At 47.4% G+C, this 12213-nt stretch overlaps 1 protein-coding gene across 1 annotated transcript in view; it reads right to left on the reverse strand.

Annotated features, from left to right (window-relative positions):
• Positions 1-3676: 3676 nt before the first annotated feature.
• Positions 3677-12213, reverse strand: part of SRD5A2 (steroid 5 alpha-reductase 2) — a gene marked incomplete at its 5' end in the record, with an annotated part of 57229 nt that continues 48692 nt past the window's right edge. The window contains 3 exons of the mRNA XM_084622328.1: positions 3677-4111; positions 5886-6036; positions 10928-11029. Coding sequence (XP_084478454.1) covers positions 4045-4111; positions 5886-6036; positions 10928-11029 — 320 coding nt within the window. The 3' untranslated portion in view covers positions 3677-4044. The remainder of the gene's footprint in view (positions 4112-5885; positions 6037-10927; positions 11030-12213) is intronic.

Below are 12213 nucleotides of genomic sequence, written 5' to 3' on the forward strand. Positions count from 1 at the left end.
CTTATAGTCTAAACAGACAAGAGGTGGAAGGGCAAACAAAGCCATAAAGTGGTGAAATCACTTGCCCAAGATCACACAGCAGGTCAGGGATAGAGCCTAGACTAGAATCCACATATCATGAATCCCAATTTATTACCCTATCCATTGGACCACACTACAGTGAACTCCTAGAGTTGTGGTTCCTTGTGCTTCAGCATTTACACTAATAGGGGTTACAATGATATAAACATAATGAATTAGTTCTCTTATTTTATGGCAGGATTGTGCTCTTTAGTACAGATTTATTTCACAGTGGAAAGTATAGGTAGAACTATGCTTCCAGAATATGTTATTATGTGGAGTTTATACAGGCACACAATGAATTTCAGTCCCATGTACGGGAGGCCACCAGAATTCAAGGGGAAGGGAAACACTGCTTCTGGGACAGTTTCCTTCCCTCACCTCAACCCCCTCAACCAAAAGATGATCATATAGAGACCATGTCTGGTCCTACTGATATCTCTGAGAATTTTGTCATTGACTTCCATAGGAGCAGGATTAAGCCTATATTTCGTAAAACAAACAAAATAATAGTAACTACAAATGTATTCCTTGCCTGTAGCTGTCTTGTTCATGTTCATGTTGTTATCTTGTCTTGTGTAACCTCTCACTGAGAGCACTGGTGCAAAGACTGAAGTGCATGCAGGGGAAAGAGATGAGAATAAGAAACGCCAAGGTCCATTGTTCTTTTAACTTCAGAAAGAACAACATTTAATTGAATTTTACAGTTGTTGCGAGAGATTAGATAACTAAACTCTGGTATCAATAAGTGATTTGTTTTACCATTTAGTAAGGTGCATTAAATGAGTTTTACAAAGAGAACTGACAGACATATGACTAAGCTATTTGTGTATCACCAAAATGGTATAGCTCAGGGGTAGGGAAAGTCAGATTCTGAAGAACATCTTTTTGAACAATGTAGAAGTAATTAAATTAACAAGGGGCTTTAGGATGATGGATTAATTTTCCCAGGTAGGTTTCTTTCTCTGCATGGGGATGGATGAAGGGATAGCAGCTCAACAGAAGGTAAGTAGAAGACCTATGCTCAGAGAGGTGCTAGGGGATGACCTTCAGAGAGAAACAGCATCTAAGCCAAATTCTTCCTCAGAGATAATGAAGGCAAAAAATGTGAATATTGGGAAGAACCTAAAATAAAACATTTATTGAAAAAGAGGAAGAAAACAATGGGCCCCCCCAAAATAATTATTAAAATCGCTTACCAGAAAAAGACATTTGTGTTAGTTCTATTTACATATAAAGCTGGCAGAACAAAAGGAGTTAAAACAAAGAGAGAAGGGTATTTGGTTTCAAATCTTTATGGTTGTTTAGGGATAGTCTGCAACCATAATATGTACCCATGCTGTGACATTATTGACATAATCTGGGACTGTAGATCCTATAGATCATTGTTGCAACCAAGGTCCTGTAGTGGCAGTGGGGTAAAACCAAAGTCCAATCTGTCTGGCTGGTTTGGTTTGCCTTAGAGATGGAAAAACCCCAGCCTTGGGCTGTAACTGCCCTGCTTAAAGCAATTTGTCCTGAATTGTCACTCAGTTGGGTCCTACCAGAACCGGCATTGTTACACATGCCACCTCTAAAAGCTTGGGGGGAGGAAGAGGTTGTGGTACTGAGATGCTCTTCAGTGTTTTTCTCACAAAGAGCCCTTGTTAAGAACATAAGAATGGCCATACTGGGTCAGACCAAAGGTCCATCTAGCCCACTATCCTGTCTTCCGACAGAGGCCAGTGCCAAGTGCCCCAGAGGGAATGAACAGAACAAGTAATCATCAAATGATCCATCCCCTGTTGCCAGGGCCAGTGTAACCATTAGGCAAACTAGGTGGCCGCCTAGGGCGCCAAGATTTGGAGGCGCCAAAACATAGTGCCCCAAAATTGTTTTTTGCTTCATCCAAAATGGGATGGGGCGCAGTTCAGTCCTTTTCCCAAGCCGCCTTCCCCCGTACTCGGGTCTCCCTCGCACTCTGTCTCTTCCACATGCTACATTGGGCAGCTCTGGCCCATTCTGTGTGCAGGTTGCCTCATGGCAACCCAGCCGTGCATGCAAGGAGGGTTCATCTTTGTTCCTTTCTCCTGCCAGGGAAAACCTCTTCCTGGTGTAAATAAATAGAGGAGCCGGAATCAGAGGGCTTGGGAATCGCCCCCATGGGAAACTTCCAGCCTCTCTCTGCCGGGCAGATGTCCACGGCAAGGCATGGCTGCTCGCACTTTATCACAAGCCTGTGCCCTGGACCTGAGGCAGGGCACATCTTCTCACGGGCGAGTGGGGCTGGCTCTCCGGCGACCTGCCTCGGTTGCATTTCCCAGGCACTTCCCTTGTCTCTGGGGAGGGAGGAAAACGCTGGAGAGGAGGAGGAGGGAAGGAGACACAGTGATGGAGGAAAGGGGGGAGATGACAGAGGGGACAGGGAACACAGGGTTGGAAGGGGAGAGGTGGAACGCGCAAGGCTGACCCTCCAGGGTGCGCCTCTGTCCATCCGTCCCCCCGCTTCCCCTCTCCCTGGCGCTCTGCTTCTCTCCATTCCGGTGGCGCTTCTGTCCACTCCCAGCCTGGAGCTCTCCAACGTGCGGGGAAGAGCCTCTCCAAAGCGAGCGAGTTGCTGAGGTCCCTGCGCCTCGCCACGGGCTTCCCCTCTCTCTGCCAGGGCGCTGTGCTTCATCCGATCCCGCTTCGCATCCAGACCGGCCTTGCTGCTGCTGTGGCTGCAATCTTCCTGGGAGAGAGGTGTGTGTGAGAGAGAGAGATTGCCTGCCTGGGCTCCCCACCATGGTGACATTTGAATTTGGTGATTTATGTGTCATCAACAGCACAAGCACTAGCCACCACTGCCTCTCCCCGCGACCCCTCTCCCCCTTCACCTCCCGGCTCCCTGGCGGAGCAAAGTTCTCTGGGGAGGCTGCGCTGCGCGGTTCTGAGCACTCCCTTTGCTACTGCAGCTCTCCGGGGCGCAAGGTGGAAGTTTCGCCGGGGGCGCAAAATATCCTGCACTGGCTCTGGTGGCACCCCCAACACTATTCCTATAAAAAGCAGTTACAGACTGTGACAGCTCACTGTTTTACATAGACTTTATTGTACTGTGTATAAAATTGAATACAATCAATCCAAAGGCAAGTTTCAAAGGCACATAATGTGTGTAGTCTGTGGGAGTCTGACCTTTGTCTTCCCCATCTACTGGGATAATTATTGTGATCTATGTTATGGTCTAATAAGTAACTAACAATATCAGGGTCTTTTGGGAATTGTGTTCCTATTGGAACTGGTGAAACCTTTGGAAAAATTCCTTACTACCTTCTGAAATTAGCAGGAGACACGCTGGGCTTCTGTGGAAATTCAGAAATGTTCCTGCGTCAGTTCAGAAGATGGAGAATATCTGACAATGTTCTCCTCGGACAAAATTAACTACTGGCATCAGAGAACATCTTCATTCACTAGAAGATGTCTTATGTGGTTTTTATTTTTGTCCTACTTTCAGCACCTCTGGTCTTTGTAAGAATAGCAATTTACATGTCTGAAGAGAATCTGGATTTTCAAGTCAAAAATCCTGAGGTAGCTGTGAATGCTTTAATAAACAACATAATGATCCCTGATGGTGAAATATTAGTAGTCTAGCCATAGAAAAGTTATTGTTTAAAGAGGTAACTCAGATATTGGGCCTGATTTTCTACTCTCATACACCAGTGTTAAACCAGTGTAACTTCATTGACATCAGTAGGGTTACATCAGTTTTACATTGGTGTAACTCCATTGACAATCATGCCCATTGTTTGGCAGGGCTCCCTTTGCACATTCAGCTATGTCAGTGTCACCAAATAAAGTTATCTGTGGTACATACTATAGTTAAACACAAGAGTGTTAGTTCGGAATTACATTATTGATCATTTAAACCAACAATATCATGTTACACAAGTTTTTTACAGTGAAACCCCAGTTTAAAATTAGGCTGTGTAAAAAACCCCTAAAAACCAAAGGAGTCCTTATTTTCAGACTTTAAAAAATGAAAGGAATCAGGGCTTTCCTGGACTTTGGATAGTCTGTAAACATCCTGAGATAGTACCTGAAAGACAATAAATGAGAGTGAACCTTCATGTATGCCCAGAAAACTTCACTTATTGCTTTAATAAAGCTTAATCTTCTTCCATCCTGAAATCCCCTTCAAAAATGCCTCACTTTGTAACCAATTTCAGTAACTGCACAAAAGAGACGTTTTAAAAGATTTACACAAAAGTAACATTAAATATCAAAACTTAATATAACGTTAAAGTTATGACTTAAATCTGAATTCTTCTTGAATATCTTTTGTAGCTCTAAGGGCAAAATCCCACTCTTATTCACACCCGTGTCAATCCAAAGTAAATTGCTAGGATCTGATTCACATTTACACTATAGCCCCTTTACACTGCTGTGGCAGCCAAAAGGGGCCTTTAACGTGAGTGGGAGATGTAATGTAGCTTACAGTCATTTTAAGCTCCTTTACATTGCCAGAGCTGTGTAAGGGGTTTAATGTAAATGACAGTCAGGCCCATTGACTATTTTGGAGTTACAGTTTACTGCTGTCCTTATTTCACCCTAAAATGTCCAGGTATGGATCACTATGGTAGCTAAGAACTGCTCCTGGACTAAAGCACTTTCCTTGACTGCTGCCTCATGGAAGCTCAAGAGGCTTGTAAGAATGCTCAGCAATAGAGGCTGTTACCTTTGTTGATGGAACACTTTCTTCCATTTCAGTGTTGGCTACATAAGCCACATTAATGAAGTCTGATTTTCAGAGGATGGATGGTCAATACTTTCTAAAAATCAGGCCCCATTAAGGTGCTTCAAGTTGGGCCCCCAAAAATCAGTGTACCCCAAACCATAAGTAACTTTTAAAAATGGAGGCTCTAGAATAGGGTGGACAAACTTTTTGGCCTGAGGGCCACATCGGGGTTGCGAAACGGTATGGAGGGCTGGGTAGGGAAGGCTGTGCCTCCCCAAACAGCTTGGCCCCCGCCCCCTATCCTCCCCCTCCCCCTTTCCGCCCCCTGACTGCCCCCCTCAGAACCCCCGACTCATCCAACCCCCCCTGCTCCTTGTCTCCTGACCACCCCCTCCTGGGACCCCCTGCCCCTAACTGCCTCCCCAGGGACGCACACCCTATCCAACCCCCCCTGCTCCCTGCCCCCTGACTGCCCCGACCCCTATCCACCCCCCCACCCCCTGACAGGCCCTCTGGGACCCCTGACCCATCCATCCCTTCCCCACTCCTTGTCCCCTGACCACCCCCTTCCAGGACCCCCATCCCTAACTGCCCCCCCGGACCCCACCCCCTATCCAACTGCCACCCTGCTCCCTGTCTCCTGACTGCCTCCCCCGAACCTCTGCCCCATCCAACCGCCCCCTGTCCCCTGACTGCCCCCTGGGACCTCCTGCCCTCCCTCCATCCCCTTACCTTTACCAGGCCGCTCAGAGCGGCGGGACAGGCTTATTTGAAAGCCTTGGAGGTGGGCGGGCGCAAGCCACGCTGCCTGCACTGCTGCATCACTGCAGAGAAGGGGGAACAGCAGGGGAGGGGCTGGGAGCTCAAGGGCTGGGTAGGACAGTCCCGCGGGCCGTAGTTTGCCCACCCCTGCTCTAGAAAATGTAATAGGGAATCAACTGAAAACTCCACTTGCTAAACACCACCACATCAAGCTTTTTCCTGATGTCCCCACATTATATGTTCTTTTCATTGAATAATGAGGCATTTCTGCTTCCATATACAGTACTGAGCATTTCAATTTTATCTTGAATCCGCCCCCATCCCAGGGATTATGCAACTGTAGGTGAGCATGAAGCAATCTTGGTTTTGATACCTGTGATGGTGATAAGCACGTGGCCCAATGAAGCACAGTGTAAAAAGTGCAAATGCAAAGGCTGGTAAGGACCAGGTTGCTGTGGCATAGCCAAACCATTCCACTATCTCACCAAAGAAATTAGCTCCAGATACATATGTGAACAGTCCCCCTGCATTCAAAAAAAGTCACAAGTGCATATAAGAAGAGTGAAAACTAATTACCCTCATTTCAAGTCAACAACAAAACATTGCAGGGTGGGGACTGTAAGTCACACTTTTCACATTTAGAAGGCTTGATTTTCCTCCCACTGAACCCATGTAAATCAATGAATAATTCCAAAGCCAGTAGAATTATACTAAAGTAAAACTGGCACAAGTGAGAGGAGAAATAAGTCCACAGACTTCAAACCACTTTACAATCATCAATTCTCACAGCTAGAGACAGGGCTGAACCTATTTCACAGATCAAACTTGGTGGAATAGGGCCTGTGTTATTCAGATGGTCAATCTAAATGATTGAATGGTCTCTTCTGGCCTTAAAAATCTATGAATCTATAAACTTCGGGGAGCTCAAATTCTGGATATATTTTGGAGCTAGAGTCCATTGCTACTCACCAGACCCATGTTAGGGTAAATTAGTAACTGAGGCAGAAAGAGGTTACCAGAGGCAACAAGCCAACAGAAGGAGTCAGAGTCAAGATCAGAATTAGAACCAGAAAGATCCTAGATCCCCATATTGAGCTCAGACCACTTCTCTCTCAAGGACAAGACACTCCCAAATCACTTCTCTCTAAAGAGGACAGAAGATGGAGCAGGAGAGGGGTTGATGACCAGGTTTGGCAATGGCAAAACATAGATCCAGAATATTGGTCAGGGCAATTTTTACATGACATGCCACAGATTCATCAGGGGAACATGCCATAGGCAGGGGAGCATGACACAGAAGTCTTCAGCTCTTTTGCCCTGTGGTGGGTCATTTCCACATGCCAGTCAGAAAGGAGTTAAAGCACTCCTCTGGGCACAATCAGCATCAACCCAGCACACCTGTGCGGCTTGATTGCTGCTCAGTGCAGGATGGCGCTCTGAAAGAGCAGGTCTGCAACTCAGAGTTTCCCTGAGCCTTGGAAGCAGGGGGCTGCTGACCAAGAATACAGCTTGAGAGTCTAGGCTACTGAGGGCCCCTCAGAAAGGAAGAGTGTTAGTACTTTTCTTTTTTTTCCCCTCTTTATTTTCCTGAAGGCCTAGGTGTAGTGACAGAGGTATAGCAGTGGAGAATGCTTATGTCCCAACCCTGACGTAAGGGTAAATCAGAGGGAGATTTGAAGCCTGTGCACATGAGAGACAAAGAGACCACGTAGCATGGATCCAGAGCAAGTGCAAGTGGCTGACATGGAGCCAGCCAGAGCCGTCAACCCAGCAACGGGAGTTTCAGCAGCAACTGTTGCAACGGGCCACTCAACAACAGCTCCAGACAACCCAACAACAGCAGCTGCTATCCGAGATGGCGACCCAGCAGAAAGACCTGCAACAAAACCTGGTACAACAGTTACTTGTGGGGCAACAGGTGGCCCGGGCAGCCAGGGATCCAGCGGCCAGTGAAGCGGAATAAGATGGGGCCTGATTCATGTTTTAAAAGATTTACACTAAAGTAACATATAATGCAGGGGTCGGCAACCTTTCAGAAGTGGTGCGCCGAGTCTTCATTTATTTATTCTAATTTAAGGTTTTGCATGCCAGTAATACATTTTAACGTTTTTAGAAGGTCTCTTTCTATAAGTCTATAATATAGAACTAAACTATTGCTATATGTAAAGTAAATAAGGTTTTTAAAATGTTTAAGAAGGTTCATATAAAATTAAATTAAAATGCAGAGCCCCCCAGACCGGTGGCCAGGACCCGGGCAGTGTGAGTGCCACTGAAAATCAGCTCATGGGCCGCCTTTGGCACACGTGCCGTAGGTTGCCTACCCCTGATTTAATGTAAAAGCTTATTATAATGTTAGAGTTATGACTTAAATCTGAATTCTTTTTCTGGTTTGTGTTTTAAAATATGACCCTGGGGTTTTCTTGACCACTTTCAAGCAGGACCAGGAACAGGCCTCCAGAGCACTTGGCCCTTGTATTCGCCCCCTACCTGACTGACACAGCCTGCTGAGGACTTGACCCCGTGGCTGCTTAGGACAGGGCCGTCCCTAGTGGGGTGCAGGGCCTGGGACATAGGCACCAAGTTTCTAATATGCCAGGGGGTGCTCCCCCTAACTCCGGCCAGGTCCCACGCCCAGTCCACCCCTCCCCCAAAACCCCACCCCCTTCCTGCTTCTTCCCACCCCTGCCCTGCCTCTTCCCGCCCCTGCCCCTTCCCCGCCCAGTTCTGCCCCCTCCCCTGAGCGTGCTACACCGTCACTTCTCTCCTCTCCCCGCCAGCACTTCCTGATGCAGTGAAACATCTGATCCACGGTAGGTGCTGAGAGGGAGGGGGAGGTGCTGATCAGCGGGGTCCGCTGGTGGGCAGGAGGCACTGAGGGGAGGGGGAGGTTCTCATAGGGTGACTCCTCCTTGCCCCCCCCACCTGCCTGCCCATCTCCTGTTCACCTCCTCACCCTGCTCGCCACCTGCCTCCCACCTCACCTCCCCGCCTGCCCACCTGCGGAGCTTCCCAAAGCACGGGGTCTGAGGTTGTTGCCCCGATTCACCATACCCAAGGGACGGCTCTGGTTTGGGATTACACACTGATTAAGTCTGCCATTCTGGACTTTCTCTATATCAGCAAAGAAATGCTCCTCGACCACTTCTGTACGCAAACATGTCCCAAAGGAGTCCAGCCACAGGTGATGGCCCAAAAACTGAAGGACCATTTCTGGTAGTCGTTACGGTCGGAGGAGAGAACTGGAGTACTTGTCCAGCAGTTCATACAAATATTCCTCACTCAGGTATGGGAGTGGGTACTGAGGCATCCGCCAAGGTCATTAACAACGGTGATGCAAATGATGGAAAACTTTTTTGCTGCTATGGAACCCCCAGAGAACAGATGGAAGGGGACAACCTAGGGCTTAGAGGCTGACCCAGCCTGATGTGAAGCCTGGACAGGTGAAAGGCACCCCATGCTGGTCAGGGACAAATACCCTTGTCTTCAGTCTCTCAGTGAGTCCCAGCAACAGGCCAGAAAGGGCCCAGATAAAATCTAACCAGGACAGTTGATTCCCAGCCCTGCTAATGAGTAGGGGTTACTACGGACTTAGATGCCAAACCCCTACAACAAGCAGGGTCATCGCTGAACAAGAAGATGGGCTCAGACCACAACATGGTGATCTTTTTCTCATGTAGGCGACTGGGACACATCTGAAGAGAATGTCCCACGATGGAGTGCGAGTATACCCAGATGTGGACAACAGAAAGCAGAGCAAGGAAGAAAGAGCCCGCCAGAATAACAGTACTTGGATTGATTAATGGGACAAAAGTGCATGGTCTGTTGGACTCCAGATGTAGCCAGACCTTGATCCAATCTCCCCTGGCTGCTGTAGAAGGGATCGCAAGTGAGATAATCTTCCTCCAGTGCATACATGGAGATGTGATGGCCTTCCCCAGCTGATGACTATAGTTAACTGTTGGTCAGCATATGGATGCCCACCTGGTAGCTCCTTCCTCAAATATTGGCACTACCCTGTCATTACTGGTCAGGACTGGGAATATTTTTGGGAAATTATTCACAAAGTAGGAAAACTGGAGACTGTGACCTCTGACCTAAGGCTAATCCTGGCACCTGGCTCAAGATCCATGTGACTGCCATCCAGGTTGCAGACAGAAGAGGTAACTGGGGGATTGCCATTAGCACTGCAGGCACTCGTTGTACGGAAAACAGGATGGCTCTAGCACACAGAAAGGGAGCATGACCAGCACTAGGGCCCAAGAGGCAGCATCCAGCTGCAGAGTCAGCGGAGCCAAGCAGCACCCTCATTCAGCTGGACAGATCTACGCTTGCTGAAATGGTGGGGGACAGTGGCACTACACCCATGGGCATCCCCAGCCCGGCATCCACCCCCATACAGTTTCCCATAGCTTCCCCATCTGCAGGGAAGCATAGAAATTCTGCAGAGTGACATGAATTCCGCATGCGCACAGTAGTGCAGAATTCCCCCAGGAGTATATGCTATGATACTTGTCTCTCCAACCCTATATTTTTAGAGTACAACATCATGCAGGAAAGAAACACAGCAATGAAGACTTCTTTTGTGGGAAGTGGGGGAGTCACACTTGGATGATGGGATTCTGACCTCCATCATAAGGGGGGAGGGTATGTGCTGGGGCAGATCCTCTGGGCACAGTCAGACTCGACACAGTGCACCTTGTGAGACTTGGCAAGCCTGGAAATGGGCAAGTTCTTAAAAGGGAGGATCCCTGCTCAATGCACGGCAGCACGCTGAAGGAGCAGGACTGTAACTCAGAACTCCTGGTCCCCCGGAATAGGAGGTTACTGACCAAGGCTTGAAAGTCTTGGCTGCTCAGGCCCTCTCAGAAAGAAGGAGGGCTGGTACTTTCCTCTTCGGCTTCTTGAAGGCCTAGGACTCTGCTTTTTTATGGGCTGTGAAAGCAGACTGAATTTTTGTTTTAACTACTTTAACTCCCCTGCCAGGGGGCAGATGCCCTGAACTCCAAGACAGGAGCAGCACCTGCCCTGCCCCAAGGGGGCGCTAGAGAGGTATAGCCTAGGACACTTCCAAACCCACAGCTGGGCATCCCTCCAAAACCCAAGCTGTGCAAAGTTCACATAGAAAGTGTTCTTCAGGACTCAGAGGGTAGGAGTGGCCTGCTGAACTCTCTCCCCGTCATCACTTCTCCCCGGCAAAATTTAGGCCAAAGATGTATGATTACCATGCCTCTGCAATTAATTCATGCTGTAGGGGGGTACATCTGAGTCAAGTATCCATGTGGAACTAATGGCTCCAAATAATTTTAAGAGCTTTGTGTTTTGATGTATATTTTACTTTTGCCAGCCCCCCTCACCCCCCTACTATTTATCCAGTTGTGCTTCTCTTTTTGGGTGAGGGGCATAGGGAGAATGTACCTTGTGGAATCTTGTAAGTATGGTCTCCAGGTTTCCTTAGCTGGCGTAGCAGGATGTCACTGTGAATATTGATTCCCATGCCAAACAAAAACAACAGAACACCTACAGAATGAAAATGAGATATTGATTGGCATGATAGCTCCTGGTCTGGCTAATTACAGAATCATAGAAACGTATGGCTGAAAGGGACCTCAGAGGGTCATCAAGTCCAGCCCTCTATAGTGAGGCTGGACCAAGTGTCAGGTCAGCTGGGCAACTAGCCTTGTTGGAGCAGGGACAGGCTGGGGCAAGAGCAGGGACAGGCTGGAATAGGAACAGTCTGTCAGAACCACTATGCCGCTGGAAGTAACCCTGACAAGATAGTGACATTGAGCAGCGTGCTTTCATTAGGAGTCTATATATCTGCTTTGGGGTCACTTGGTTAGACCCTTGGTTGTGGATTGGCTGGAACCTTACTATTTGCAGGAAATTACTTCAGATGACTCATCAGGCTCAACTCTTCATCACACTAAGTAGATCTAGACCACCCTGACAGGTGTTTGTCCAATCTTTTTTAAAATCCTTCAATGATGAGGATTCCACAACCTCCCTTGGAAGACTATTCCTGGCCTTAAATACCCTTAGAAAGTTTTTCCTACTATCTAACCTAAATCTCCCTTGCTGCAGATTAAGCCCATTACTTCTTGTCCTACCTTCAGTTGATGTGGAGAACAATTGATCGCCATCCTCTTTAAAACAGCCTTTAACATATTGGAAATCTGTTATCAAGTCCTCCCTCAGTTTTCTTTTCTGAAGATTAAACATGCCCAGTTTTTAAACCTTTCCTCATAGGTTATCTAAACTGTTTATCATTTTCGTGCTCTCTGCTGGACTCTGCAATTTACCCACATCTTTCCTAAAGAGTACTCTAACTGAGGTCTCACCAGTGCCAAGTAGAGCAAGACAATTACCTCCCAGGCTTACATAGGACACTCCTGTTAATATACCCCAGAATATTAGCCTTTTTCAGAGCTGCATCATATCCAATTTGTGCTCCTCTATAACCCCCAGATTCTTTTCTACAGTACTACTGCCTACCCAGTTATTCCCCATTTTGTAGTTGTGCATTTAATTTTTCCTTCCTAAGTGCACTACTCTGCACTTATCTTTGTTGAAATTCATCTTGTCGATTTCAGACCAATTTCTCCAATTTGCAATTTCAGACCAAATTCTCCAATTTTGAATTCTAATCTTGTCCTCCAAGTGCATACAACCCCTCCTAGCTTGATGTCATCTGCCCAATTTAT

Source organism: Lepidochelys olivacea (assembly GCF_965140295.1).
Source record: "Lepidochelys olivacea isolate rLepOli2 genome assembly, chromosome: 3".
Lineage (NCBI taxonomy): Eukaryota > Metazoa > Chordata > Testudines > Cheloniidae > Lepidochelys > Lepidochelys olivacea.